The sequence below is a fragment of the Mesoplodon bidens genome, assembly GCF_964165515.1.
Source record: "Mesoplodon bidens genome assembly, chromosome: 14".
Taxonomy (NCBI): Eukaryota; Metazoa; Chordata; class Mammalia; order Artiodactyla; family Ziphiidae; genus Mesoplodon; species Mesoplodon bidens.
The window spans coordinates 40,871,935-40,884,742 of NC_138170.1; the positions used below are offsets into that span (position 1 = coordinate 40,871,935).

Consider the following 12,808-nt stretch of genomic DNA (forward strand, 5'->3'; position numbering starts at 1 on the left):
GGCACGAACCCGTGTCCCCTGCATCAGCAGGTGGACTCTCAACCACTGCGCCACCAGGGAAGCCCTCTCATTGCATTTTGATGGTTTTTGTTTATATTTGCTCAGAAGTTCAAATCCCTGCTCAGCCATTATATGTCCATTAATAAATTATTTACCCCCCCGCCCCCAGTCTCAGCTTCCTCATCCTAATCACTTATCAGTTTAGTGCATTAAATTAGATAAGCAAGATAGGATAAATTACAACACTCATCATGTTAAGTCCTCATTTGCAAACTTTTGCCTGTTAGGAGTTTGTTTTTTGAATGTCTCAGTATGGTACTTTGAGGATCCTTACTGAAGGCACAAGCTTAATACTGTATTTACCTGATGTGGATTTCTGTAACCCAAAAGTAGATTCGCTGCTTTTATATCAGCATGAACATATTCATTTTCATGTATATATTCCAGTACATCCAACTGTGAAAAGAAATATATAAGGTTATACTGATGTCTATTTAGAACTCCAGATCAACCTGAACATTGTGAATAGAGAATAACATGTATTTTTTTTCACATTAACAATGACAAAATGATGTATTTCACAATTATGCATTTATCTATTCTAAAATTATCACATGTGCTGGTCGCTCATCCTGGGAAAAAGGTGAATAAAAGGATCCTCAAATATCAAGTGTTTTAAATGCACCTCTGATAGAGAGGAAGCCAAGACTCAACAATGCCTATGTTCCTGACAGCAAGGTGCCCAAATCACACTGTGCAAAGAGGAAAATTATGATAAAATCAGAGACCTAAAGTGAAATAATCATGACGCCCACTCAACAATCCCTCGCCCAAGCAATAATTATAAAGAAGGTTTGGGGGCTCCCAGAACAAAATCCCACGTCCATGATCACAGAGAAAGGCATTCTCCCTCTGTAGAGTAACAGAAAACACCTATGCTTCATCTCTGAAACCCTTGAGACTTGCATGTTACCTACGCCTAGTGCTCAATAAACATTTGTTGGCTGGCTAGAGGATGGATGGGAAAATTAATGAGTTCTGTTTGCCACATCCCAACCTGGCATGAGTAGTCGCATTCTATCTAAAGTGGAAAAAATAAAATGGAGCTTAGGCAAACCAAACACAAACAAGATAAGACGAATACGTGGTATAAACAAAATGTGTGCATGGGTGCTATTAAGATTTCATTGCTTCTTATTTGGCGAAGTATATATTATTCATTGCCACACTAATTACTGCCACCATCCCAAACTCATAATAAAAACTTTATAGCACCCCCTTACCACCACATGTGTAGTATGGAAAATAAAATATTTTGCCATACTTTGCATTGTTATAAATATAACTGACAAAAGAGAGGTTATTCTTATAGCAATGCAAGCTTGTTCTGATATGTAAAACAAAGCTGTGAGAAAAAAAAAAATTCAGACTGTAGAACCAAAGCCTAATTGAGTTTGTAGTGCCAAACACAGCACATTCTGTCACTTACAGAGCCCACTGTTATCAATTTCACCAAAATAGTATCTACGCTCAATAACTGACATTTCTAGGGCAATAATCCTTCATTCTCTGATAATTCCACAAAGGGCAACAATTTGTATGTTGTAACAAGTAAATAATCTGAAAATGGAGCATGGGAAATAAGTCATTCTTTCTTACCATTCGGATACCTAGCTGCAGGACAGTTGACTTTTTAAAAGTACCATTCTGGTCTGAGATCTTCTGCAAATCTATTCCCAGTCTTTCCATTACCATAAATCTGTAACTATAAGAAGGAGAAGTCAAAAGGAGATGTTAAAATAGCAATGCCGAAACTGTCTATTTATGAATTTGAAACAATGGAAAAATACCCCCAACTTAACAGTAAAGAATGATGCAATCTGAACCATTAGAGAATGAATGTACGTTATATTGCCATTCTTTTCCAGAAACATACTAAGTATTTACTTTGCAGTTAGTTTTTGAGTAGAAGAGCACTGTGCTGAACCACTCACACTGTCTTAGAACAGGAAAAGAGAAGTCTTTCCAAACTAGTCTTGAACTTAATTCATTTTGACTCCATCACCTTCTTGCCATATGGCCTGGAGCAATTATTTTTCCATACAGAAAATTTTATTTATATTTGTTTCTTGACCTTATAAAATCATATTTACTTTCTCTATATATTTATAAACATGTGTTTTCCTAAATGTACGTCTTCCTTTTCTCTTCTGTTTGGGACCTCTCCCCGCCCCTTTTCTTCCCTTCATATCTGCCCCTATTCTATATCTATCTATGTATACACACACACAAATACATATAGGAATTTTTTTGACAAAATGCAATCTAATTATATGAACTTTTCTGCATCATACATTTTTCAATAATATCTCATTGAAATCCTTCCAAATCAACTGGTAGAGCTCTAACTGATTCCTTTAATGGGCTGCATAGCATTACATGATATAGATGTACCATGGTTTACTCAGCCATTCACTCCCCTATAGGTAGCCCTTGACTTTGTTTCAAGATTACTGTTCTTTTTTTTTAAATTTATAGCATTTAAAGACCATTTAGGCAAAGCACTGACCTCTGAGCCTATTTTCTCACCTAGGAAAAGAAATATTATCACCTATCTTAAAAGGCTACTGAAAGAACAAAATGGGTACCTAACAAATGACATTTTAAAAAAATTTTTTAAAATTTTTTTAAAATATTTATATGTGATGACTAGCCATGTTTGGTGAGTTTAAAAATATTTCTACAAATTTTTGGTTGTGCCTCTCCTCAAGAGATGGAGTTTAATTAGATCTCCTCTCTTGAATATGGGGTAGACTTAATGACTTGCTTCTAGCAGAGAGAATACAATAGAAATGATGGGCTATCATGTCTAAAATTAGATTATAAAAGGACTGTGACTTTCTTTTTGGATGCATGCTCTTGTGTGTGCTCTTTCTCCTTCTCTCTCTCTTTCAATTACTGCAAGCCAGCTGCCATGCCTTTATGACACTCAGGCACCCTCTGGAGAGACCTACATGGTGAGGAAGTGAGGCCTGCCGACAATCACGTGAGAGAATTTAAAAGCTGATCCTCTTAGGCCTGCCAATAGCCACATGAGTGATTTTGAAAGCAGATCCTTCCCCAGTCGAGCCTTGAGAAGACTACAGCCCAAAAGACATCTGACTATATCCTCATGAGAAGTCCTGAGCAAGAACCATCTAGGGAAGCCATTTATACATAGATAACTGACCCACAGAAACTAAGATAATATTAGTTTGTCATTATAAGCCACCACATTTTATGTCATTAGTTATATAGCAATAAATAACTAATAGACCACATGAGAAATAGTTACAGGACAATATTTGATTATAATAATTCCATTTTACCTTTTTCCCTTGAATTCAGTAATACCAGATCCATAAAACTGAGGAATTCCTAAATAATCAAGCTGTTTGAGTTCTATCCATTTTTTGACTGCAAAGACAAATTTCACAGGAAAAAAGGTATACTTTTTTAGAAAGGTATTTCTTACTTTTGCGTAGATGCTTAAACTTATTTAGCTAACTTAAATAGAAATTAGACCTTCCTAAAAACATTTTTTAAAAATCAAATATATCTAGCTCATAGTTGCAAATTCTATTTATCACTATAATTAACATAAAAACATACACAGATTTCTAACATTTTAAAATTTTAAATCAGTTATAACCAAAACAAAAATAGTCGTAGTCACTCTACTCAATACTCTGTAATGACCTATATGGGAAAAGAATCTAAAAAAGAGTGGATATATATATAATATATATATGTATATATGATTCACTTTGCTGTATAGCAAAAACTAACACAACACTGTAAATCCACTATACTACAAAAAAATTTTTTTAATACAAAAAATAAAATATGCAATAAAAAACAAAAACAAAAATAGCAGTCATAAAATGCATTGATATCATTTACACAAATGTTTCTATTCATTAAAAAAATTAATTCCCTTTTATGTTTGTTACATTTTTAAATACAAAATGTTAACCACCAAAGGATCAGTAGAAAGACAGCTTTTTCTTCTGTATTACTAAAAGTCTAAAGCCACAGTAGTCAAAATAAATAAATAAATAAAAGTTAGGCAGAAAAATCATCTTACTCTGAAACTGTTGTACTGAAACTGTTTTGATTAAATTTTGTTTAAAAAAATCAAATCCACTTAAATAATCAGGCAGCTTATTTAATTTTTCATTTTTCTACCATATATGCCTAATGTTTAAGACAGCTCTACTGATAAGCAATGAAGTTTAATGGATTCTGTTTGTCACTCTGACATAGTTTAAGCAGTTAGTAAAGACTATAGTCTTAATGATCAGAAGGTTTCGTTAAACAAAACAAAGTTAACTATTGAGGTTAGACTCATCATTCTCTTTCCTAAACATAATGTAAAGGACCTTAATTATACTCATATCAATTTCCTTTAAGCTTTACTAGTCCATCTATATCATACAGTATTTATAACATGTTTTTTTTCCTTCTTAGCTCTGCTCATATTTATTTCATATTCCAATCCTCTGATAGTTCTTACATCTGATATCCAGCTCCAATTAATTACTCAACGTACAAATATTTAACATTTTAAACGTATTTTCTAAATCATCTTAATGTTTAATCATTTCCATACACTATGCCCGAATCTATTCTATGGTCATTCCTTTTCTTTATAATCTACTGCCCATTTTATTGTCTTTTTCTTATATCCTTTTTATCCAGATGGTTTTTTGTGAAAGAAACAATTTCATTTTACTATCTTTTATACCTAGAGAACTCTTGGTAGCTTAGATCAACAATCCAACATTTTCTGTAAAGTAACAGAAATAACTTTGACTTGAAATATATAACCAATTATGTATATAATATCAAGATTTGTATACCATGTGTTTTGTTTTTATGTAACAATAACTGTATCATTTTACAATAAAAATTCCTAATTGAAAAGAATTTTCCATAAGTCCAGAAAAAGACAAAAATATTAACAGCCACTTTAGCAAACATACATATGGAAGTAGCTTACTTTGCTAATTTTACTTACTACAGTCTTTTTTGGCTGCTCTTTGATAAAATTTAAGTTCTGAAAATAATGGGCCATTTTCTTGATATTCCTATAAAAGAAAAGAACAGTTAATTAGAAAAAAATTAAAGATGGAATTAGTATTTCAACTGTGAAAATGAGTATACATATGTAATATATAATAGTACTTGAATCACAAAAATCTCAGAAAAGCACTAAATAAACAAAGAACCTCATTTTTAACATTTTGTAATGCTATCTCTATACAGTCTTAGACATGAAAGTAGTCTTCTTATGGAAAGAACTTACTAAAAACACTGAGAACTGTACACGTACACAGACACTCAATGTGTACTAACATGTATAACAGGGTGGGTACACTGCAAACTACCCTGGTGGTTCATTCATACATGAACCTTTACTGAGTGTCTACAATATTTTGTTCATAGTACCAGCCACAGGGGATACAAGCAAAAATAAAACCTCATTCCTGCCTTTAAGGACTTTATCATCTAGAGCAGAGAGGAAAAGAAAGGCAGAAGATAGAGAGCTAGATAAGATACAAGGATGATAAATGTCAATGCAGAAGAACAAAATTCTCCAGTCTTTACATTTTAATAATGTGAACATTATAATATTAGATGTATTGTTAATTAAAATTATGAAAACTAAGGTGAGAAACATTTTTACAAAAATGAAATGAATAAAGCAGAAGATAAAAATGTCAAATATATGTGAAACACAAATTTAAGAGCAATACTTACCACTTTTATTACATGTCTTGCATCTTTATCTGGGTTATTTATGGGGAAAGCTGCAGAACAAAAGACAGTGAGGAAAACAATAGTTGTTCCCAATTACTGAATGCCTACTATATCCCAGACACTGGACTAAGAACCTCTTATGGTAAGTATCACCTCCATTTTATACAAGATGCTTCTAAGGTTTAACAAGTTGAATAATTTGTTCACTAAGTAGCAGCAGATTGGGGATTGAAACTCAAATCTGACACCACAGCCCACACTCTTTACCATAAACCATACTCAAACATTCAAACACGGAAACCAACAGATTATATCAGTCACATAGATCCAAATGTAGGGGAACCTATTTTCTAGATATATAGCGTTAAACCCAATAAATGATATATAGTATAATCCATTGACTGAATTTTGCTAAATTAAAATCTATGATAATTCAGAAGTGAACACTGATTCATTTTAAGTAGAAAGTTCAAAACAACTTCTATTTGGCAAAATTCTAAAATAAATCAAGTTAGAAAGAGAATAAAGTCTTTAAAAAATCATCTCCTGAGCCTAGCAATCAACTATTCCTAAATTAAAGAGTATGTATCTCATAACATAAGCTCATTTCAATTTCAAGTTATCTTACTTCATTTTATTACTTACCATTTGCATTTTTAGATACAGTAATCCAACTTATGAAAATTCCACTGTTCAAATTCTTAAATCAAATCAATCATTTCATCTACATTATCTAAATTATTAAAAGATTACTTTGTATTCAAATCTTGATAAGAGAAGTTGACATGTATATTTATTCATATTGTGAAGGTCTAGAATGTTGTCATTCAACTATTTACTCTTCATTCATTTATTCCTTTATTCATTCAACTAACCAATATTTATTTATCAAGAAGCTAGAATAGGCAAGGCACTGTGTTGTTTGTCAGGATGATGTTTAAAGGAAACTGAAAGGATTCCCCCCACCCCCCCAGCAAAGTCGGCCACCACATCCTGTCCACTGTCCACCACAAACCTTGGAGTGTTGCTCCAGGACCTTGATTCAGACATGTATGCTCCCCCATCCATTAAACACTAATGTCTCTGTCACTAACTCCGAGCTCTATCTTCAGTCTTGAAGCTGGGCAAGTAGAGGCCTTGTAGGTCAGTGGGGTGCAGCTCAACAACCATCAAAGAAATAAAGAACTGTGACAGGCTACTTAATCTTCAGTGGAATATGCAGATAGAATTTCTGGATTTGGCATGCAGATGCCTTTGAGAGCAGTTTGTACCAATTAGCATATTGGAAATGAAAGAAAACAGTGTGTTCCTCTCTTTGCTATTGTAGAAGACATATGAAGTCCCTTATAACCATAGTGTCGTAACTATGAAAGAGAAAAGCATCCCTTTGTGTTCGCAAAAACACATGCTATTCCTTTTGGGATAGACTAGCCAAGCTGAACCCAGAGCCTGCACAACCTGTTCCTCCCCCAGCTTTGAAAGAGCTGATGGAAGCTATCTGGCTGGTCTGAGGAGCCGATGCTGCAGAAATGTCCAGGTGCTTACAGGAAGGATAATCAACAATCAGTGAGAGGTGGAAGCGCACCTTGGCTGCCCACAGTGCCCACTGCCCCACCGCGGGTAAAGCCCGGGTACAGAATGTCGCCATCCTTTACCCAATTTCATCAAACAAGCCTTCTGACAGGTCTCCCATGCTCTAGCTTTCCCCTGGCTTCAATCCCTCTTCTCCAGGATGGCCCAGGGGGAACGGAGTCAAGATGACGGAGTAGAAGAACATGGAGTTCGCATCTCCTCACAAGTACACAAGAATGCATTGGAGCAATTCTCACAGAGCAACTACTGGGCGCTAGTGGGGGACCACTGACACCTAAGGGGATGGGAGGTATCCCTGTATGACCAGGCCAGGGGTTGGGCCTGAGCTCCTGTGATGGGAGCGCCAAGTTCAAGCTGCTGAACTAACAGAGAACTTCAGGCCCCAGGGAATATTAACCAGTGTGAGATCTCCCAGAGATCCTCATCTCGGGACCAAGACCTGGCACCACCCAACTGCCTGCAAACTCCAGTGCTGGACATCTCAGGCCAAACAACCAGCAAGACAGGAACACAGCCATACTCATCAAAAAAAAATGAGGTGACAAAAAAATATGTTACAGATGAAGGAGTAAGGTAAAAACCTATAAGACAAAATAAATGAAGAGGAAATAGGCAAGCTCCGTAAAAAAGAATTCAGAGTAATGATAGTAAAGATGATCCAAAATCTGGGAAATAGAATGGAGGCACGGATCGAGAAAATACAAGAAATGTTTAACAAGGACCTAGAAGAATTAAAGAACAAACAAACAGAGATGAACAACACAATAACTGAAATGAAAACTACACTAGAAGGAACCAATAGCAGAATAACTGAGGCAGAAGAACGAATAAGTGAGCTGGATGATACAATGGTGGAAATATTTGCTAAGGCGCAGAATGAAGATAAAAGAATGAAAAGAAATGAGGACTGTCTAAGAGACCTTGCAGACAACATTAAATATACCAACATTCAAATTATAGGGGTCCCAGAAGAAGAAGAGAAAGAGAAAGGATCTGAGAAACTATTTGAAGAGATTATCGTCAAAAACTTCCCTAATATGCGAAAGGAAATAGCCACCCAAGTACAGGAAGCACAGAGAGTCCCATACAGGATGAACCCAAGGAGAAACATGCCAAGATACCTATTAATCAAACTAACAAAAATTAAATTCAAAGAAAAAATATTAAAAGCAGCAAGGGAAAAACAACAAAGAACATACAAGTGAATCCCCATAAGGTTATCAGCTGATTTATCAGCAGAAACTCTGCAGGCCAGGAGTGAGGGGCAGGATATATTTAAAGTGCTAAAAGGAAAACACCTACAACCAAGATTACTCTACCCAGCAAGGATCTCATTCAGGCTGATGGAGAAATCAAAAGCTTTACAGTTAAGCAAAAGCTAGGAGAATTCAGCACCACCAAACTAGCTTTACAGCAAATGCTAAAGGAACTTCTCTAGGCAGGAAACACAAGAGAAGAAAAAGACCTACAAAAACAAATGCAAAACAATTAAGAAAATGGTAATAGGAACATACATATCGATAACTACCTTAAATGTAAATGGATTAAATGCTCCAACCAAAAGACACAGGCTGGCTGAATGGATACAAAAACAAGACCCATATATATGCTGTCTACAAGAGACCCATTTCAGACCTAGGGACACATACAGACTGAAAGTGAGGGGATGGAAAAAGATATTCCATGCAAACAGAAATCAAAAGAAAGCTGGAGTAGCAATACTCATATCAGATAAATTAGACTTTAAAATAAAGACTGTTACAAGAGACAAGAAAGGACACTACACAATGATCCAGGGATCAATCCAAGAAGCTATAATAATTGTAAATATTTATGCACCCAACATAGGAGCTCCTCAATACATAGGAAAATCCTAACAGCCATAAAAGGGGAAATCGACAGTAACACAGTAATAGTGGGGAACTTTAACACCCTATTTACACCAATGGACAGATCATCCAGACAGAAAACTAATAAGGAAACACAGCTTTAAATGACACAATAGATCAGATAGACATGATTGATATTTATAGGACATTCCACCCGAAAGCAGCAGAATACATTTTCTTCTCAAGCACACATGGAACACTCTCCAGGACAGATCACTTCTTGGGTCACAAATCAAGCCTCAGTAAATTTAAGAAAATTTAAATCATATCAAGCATCTTTTCCAACCACAATGCTACAACACTATGAGATTAGAAATCAATTACAGGAAAAAAAAAACCTGTAAAAAACACAACCACATGGAGGCTAGACAATACACTGCTAAATAACCAAAAGATCACTGAGGACACCGAAGAGGAAATCAAAAAATACATAGAAACAAAGGGCAATGAAAACATGACATCCCAAAACCTATGGAATGCAGCAAAAGCAGTTCTAAGAGGGAAGTTTATAACAATACATTCCAACCTCAAGAAACAAGAAAAATCTCAAATAAACAACCTAACCTTACACCTAAGCAACTAGAGAAAGAAGAACAAACAAAACCCAAAGTTAGTAGAGGAAAGAAATCATAAAGATCAGAGCAGAAATAAATGAAATAGAAATGAAGAAAACAATAGCATAAATCAATGAAAATAAAAGCTGTTTCTTTGAGAAGATAAACATAACTGGTAAACCTTTAGCGAGACTCGTCAAGAAAAAAAGGGAGAGGACTCAAATCAATGAAGTTAGAAATGAAAAAGGAGAAATTACAACTGACACTGTAGAAATACAAAGCATCCTAAGAGACTACTACAAGCAACTCTATGCCAATAAAATGGACAACCTGGAAGAAATGGACAAATTCTTAGAAAGGTACAAACTTGTAAGACTGAACCAGGAAGAAATAGAAAATATAAACAGACTAATCACAAGTAATGAAATTGAAACTGCAATAAAAAATCTTCCAACAAACAAAAGTCCAGGACCAGATGGCTTCACAGGTGAATTCTATCAAACATTTAGAGAAGAGCTAACACCCATCCTTCTCAAACTCTTCCAAAAAATTGCAGAGGAAAGAACACTCGCATGCTCATTCTACGAGGCCACCATCACCCTGATACCAAAACCAGACAAAGATATCACAAAAAAAGAAAATTAAAGACCAATATCACTGATGAACATGGACACAAAAATCCTCAACAAAATACTAGCAAACAGAATCCAACAACACATTAAAAGGATCATACACCATGATCAAGTGGGATTTATCCCAGAGAGGCAAGGATTCTTCAATATACACAACTTAATCAATGTGATACACCATATTAACAAATTAAAGAAAACTATATGATCATCTCAATAGATGCAGAAAAAGCTTTCAACAAAATTCAACACCCATTTATGATAAAAACTCTCCAGAAAGTGGGCATAGAGGGAAACTACCTCAACATAATAAAGGCCATATACGACAAACCCACAGCAAACATCATTCTCAATGGTGAAAAACTGAAAGCATTTCCTCTAAAATCAGGAAAAAGACAAGGATGTCCACTCTCACCACTATTATTCAACATAGTTTTGGAAGTCCTAGCCACGGCAATCAGAGAAGAAAAAGAAATAAAAGGAATAGAAATTGGAAAAGAAGAAGTAAAACTGTTACTGTTTGCAGATGACATGATACTATACATAGAAAATCCTAAAGATGCCACCAGAAAACTACTAGAGCTAATCAATTAATTTGGTAAAGTTGCAGAATACAAAATTAATACACAAAAATCTCTTGCATTCCTTCCTGTACACTAACATGGAAGATCAGAAAGAGAAATTAAGGAAACACCCCCATTTAGCATAGCAACAAAAACAATAAAATACCTATGAATAAACCTACATAAGGTGGTAAAAGACCTGTACTCAGCAAACTATAAGACACTGATGAAAGAAATCAAAGATGATGTAAACAAATGGAGAGATATACCATATTCTTGGATTGGAAGAATCAATATTGTGAAAATGACTATACTACCCAAAGCAATTGACAGATTCAATGCAATCCCTATCAAATTACCAATGGCATTTTTCACAGAATTAAAACAAAAAATTTTACAACTTGTATGGAAACACAGAAGACCCCAAATAGCCAAAACAATCTTGAGAAAGAAAAACGGAGCTGGAGGAATCAGACTCCCTGACTTCAGACTATACTACAAAGCTACAGTAATCCAGACAGTATGGTACTGGCACAAAGACAGAAATACAGATCAATGGAACAGAATAGAAAGCCTGGAGATAAACCCATGCACCTATGCTCAACTAATCTACGATAAAGGAGACAAGGATACACAATGGAGAAAAGACAGTCTCTTCAGTAAGTGATGCTGGGAAAACTGGACAGCCACCTGTAAAAGAATGAAATCAACACAATACGCAAAAATAAACTCAAATTGGATTAGAGACCTAAATGAAAGAATGGACACTATAAAACTCTTAGAGATAAACATAAGAACACTCTATGACAAATCACAGCAAGATCTTTTTTGACCCACCTCCTAGAGCAATGAAAATAAAAACAAAAATAAACAAATGGGACCTAGTGAAACTTAAAAGCTTTTGCACAGCAAAGGAAACCATAAACAAGATGAAAAGACAACCCTTACAATGGGAGAAAATATTTTCAAACGAAGCAACTGAGAAGGGATTAGTTAAGGGATTAGGAAGGGATTAGTCTCCAAAATATACAAACAGCTCATGGAGTTCAATATCAAAAAAACAAAAAGCCCAATCAAAAAATGGGTGAAAGCCCTAAATAGACATTTCTCCAAAGAAAACATACAGATGGCCAACAAACACATGAAAAGATGCTCAACATCATTAATTATTAGAGAAATACAAATCAAAGCTACAATGAGGTATCACCTCACAACGGTCAGAATGGCCATCGTCAAAAAATCTACAAACAATAAATGCTGGAAAGGGTCTGGAGAAAAGGGAACTCTCTTGCACTGTTGGTGGGAATGTAAACTGACACAGCCACTATGGAGAACAGTATGGAGGTTCCTTAAAAAACTAAAGACAGAACTACCAGATGACCCAGCAATCCCACAACTGGGCATATATATACCCAGAGAAAATCATAATTCAAAAAGACACATGCACTCCAATGTTCACTGCAGCACTATTTACAATAGCCAGGACATGGAAGCATCCTGAATGTCCATTGACAGATGAATGGATAAAGAAGATATATACAGTGGACTATCAGCCATAAAAAGGAACAAAACTAGGTCATTTGTAGAGACATGGATGGACATAGAGACTGTCATACAGAGTGAAGTAAGTCAGAAGGAGAAAAACAAATATATATTAATGCATATGTGTGGGATCTAGAAAAATGGTACAGATTAACCTATTTGCAAAGCAGAAATAGAGATACAGAGCAAGAGAACAAATGTATGGTCACCAAGGGGGAAGCGGGGGGTGGGGTGAA

At 35.2% G+C, this 12,808-nt stretch overlaps 1 protein-coding gene across 2 annotated transcripts in view; it reads right to left on the reverse strand.

The window, feature by feature from the left end:
- The window catches only part of VRK2 (VRK serine/threonine kinase 2), a 97,668-nt gene that overhangs the window by 54,299 nt on the left and 30,561 nt on the right, over positions 1-12,808 (reverse strand). For both annotated transcript variants that reach the window (XM_081254626.1, XM_081254625.1), the window contains exons 3-7: positions 5,803-5,852; positions 5,060-5,129; positions 3,369-3,456; positions 1,660-1,765; positions 364-456 (exon numbers count right to left, since the gene is read on the reverse strand). In XM_081254626.1, coding sequence (XP_081110752.1) covers positions 364-456; positions 1,660-1,765; positions 3,369-3,456; positions 5,060-5,129; positions 5,803-5,852 — 407 coding nt within the window. The remainder of the gene's footprint in view (positions 1-363; positions 457-1,659; positions 1,766-3,368; positions 3,457-5,059; positions 5,130-5,802; positions 5,853-12,808) is intronic.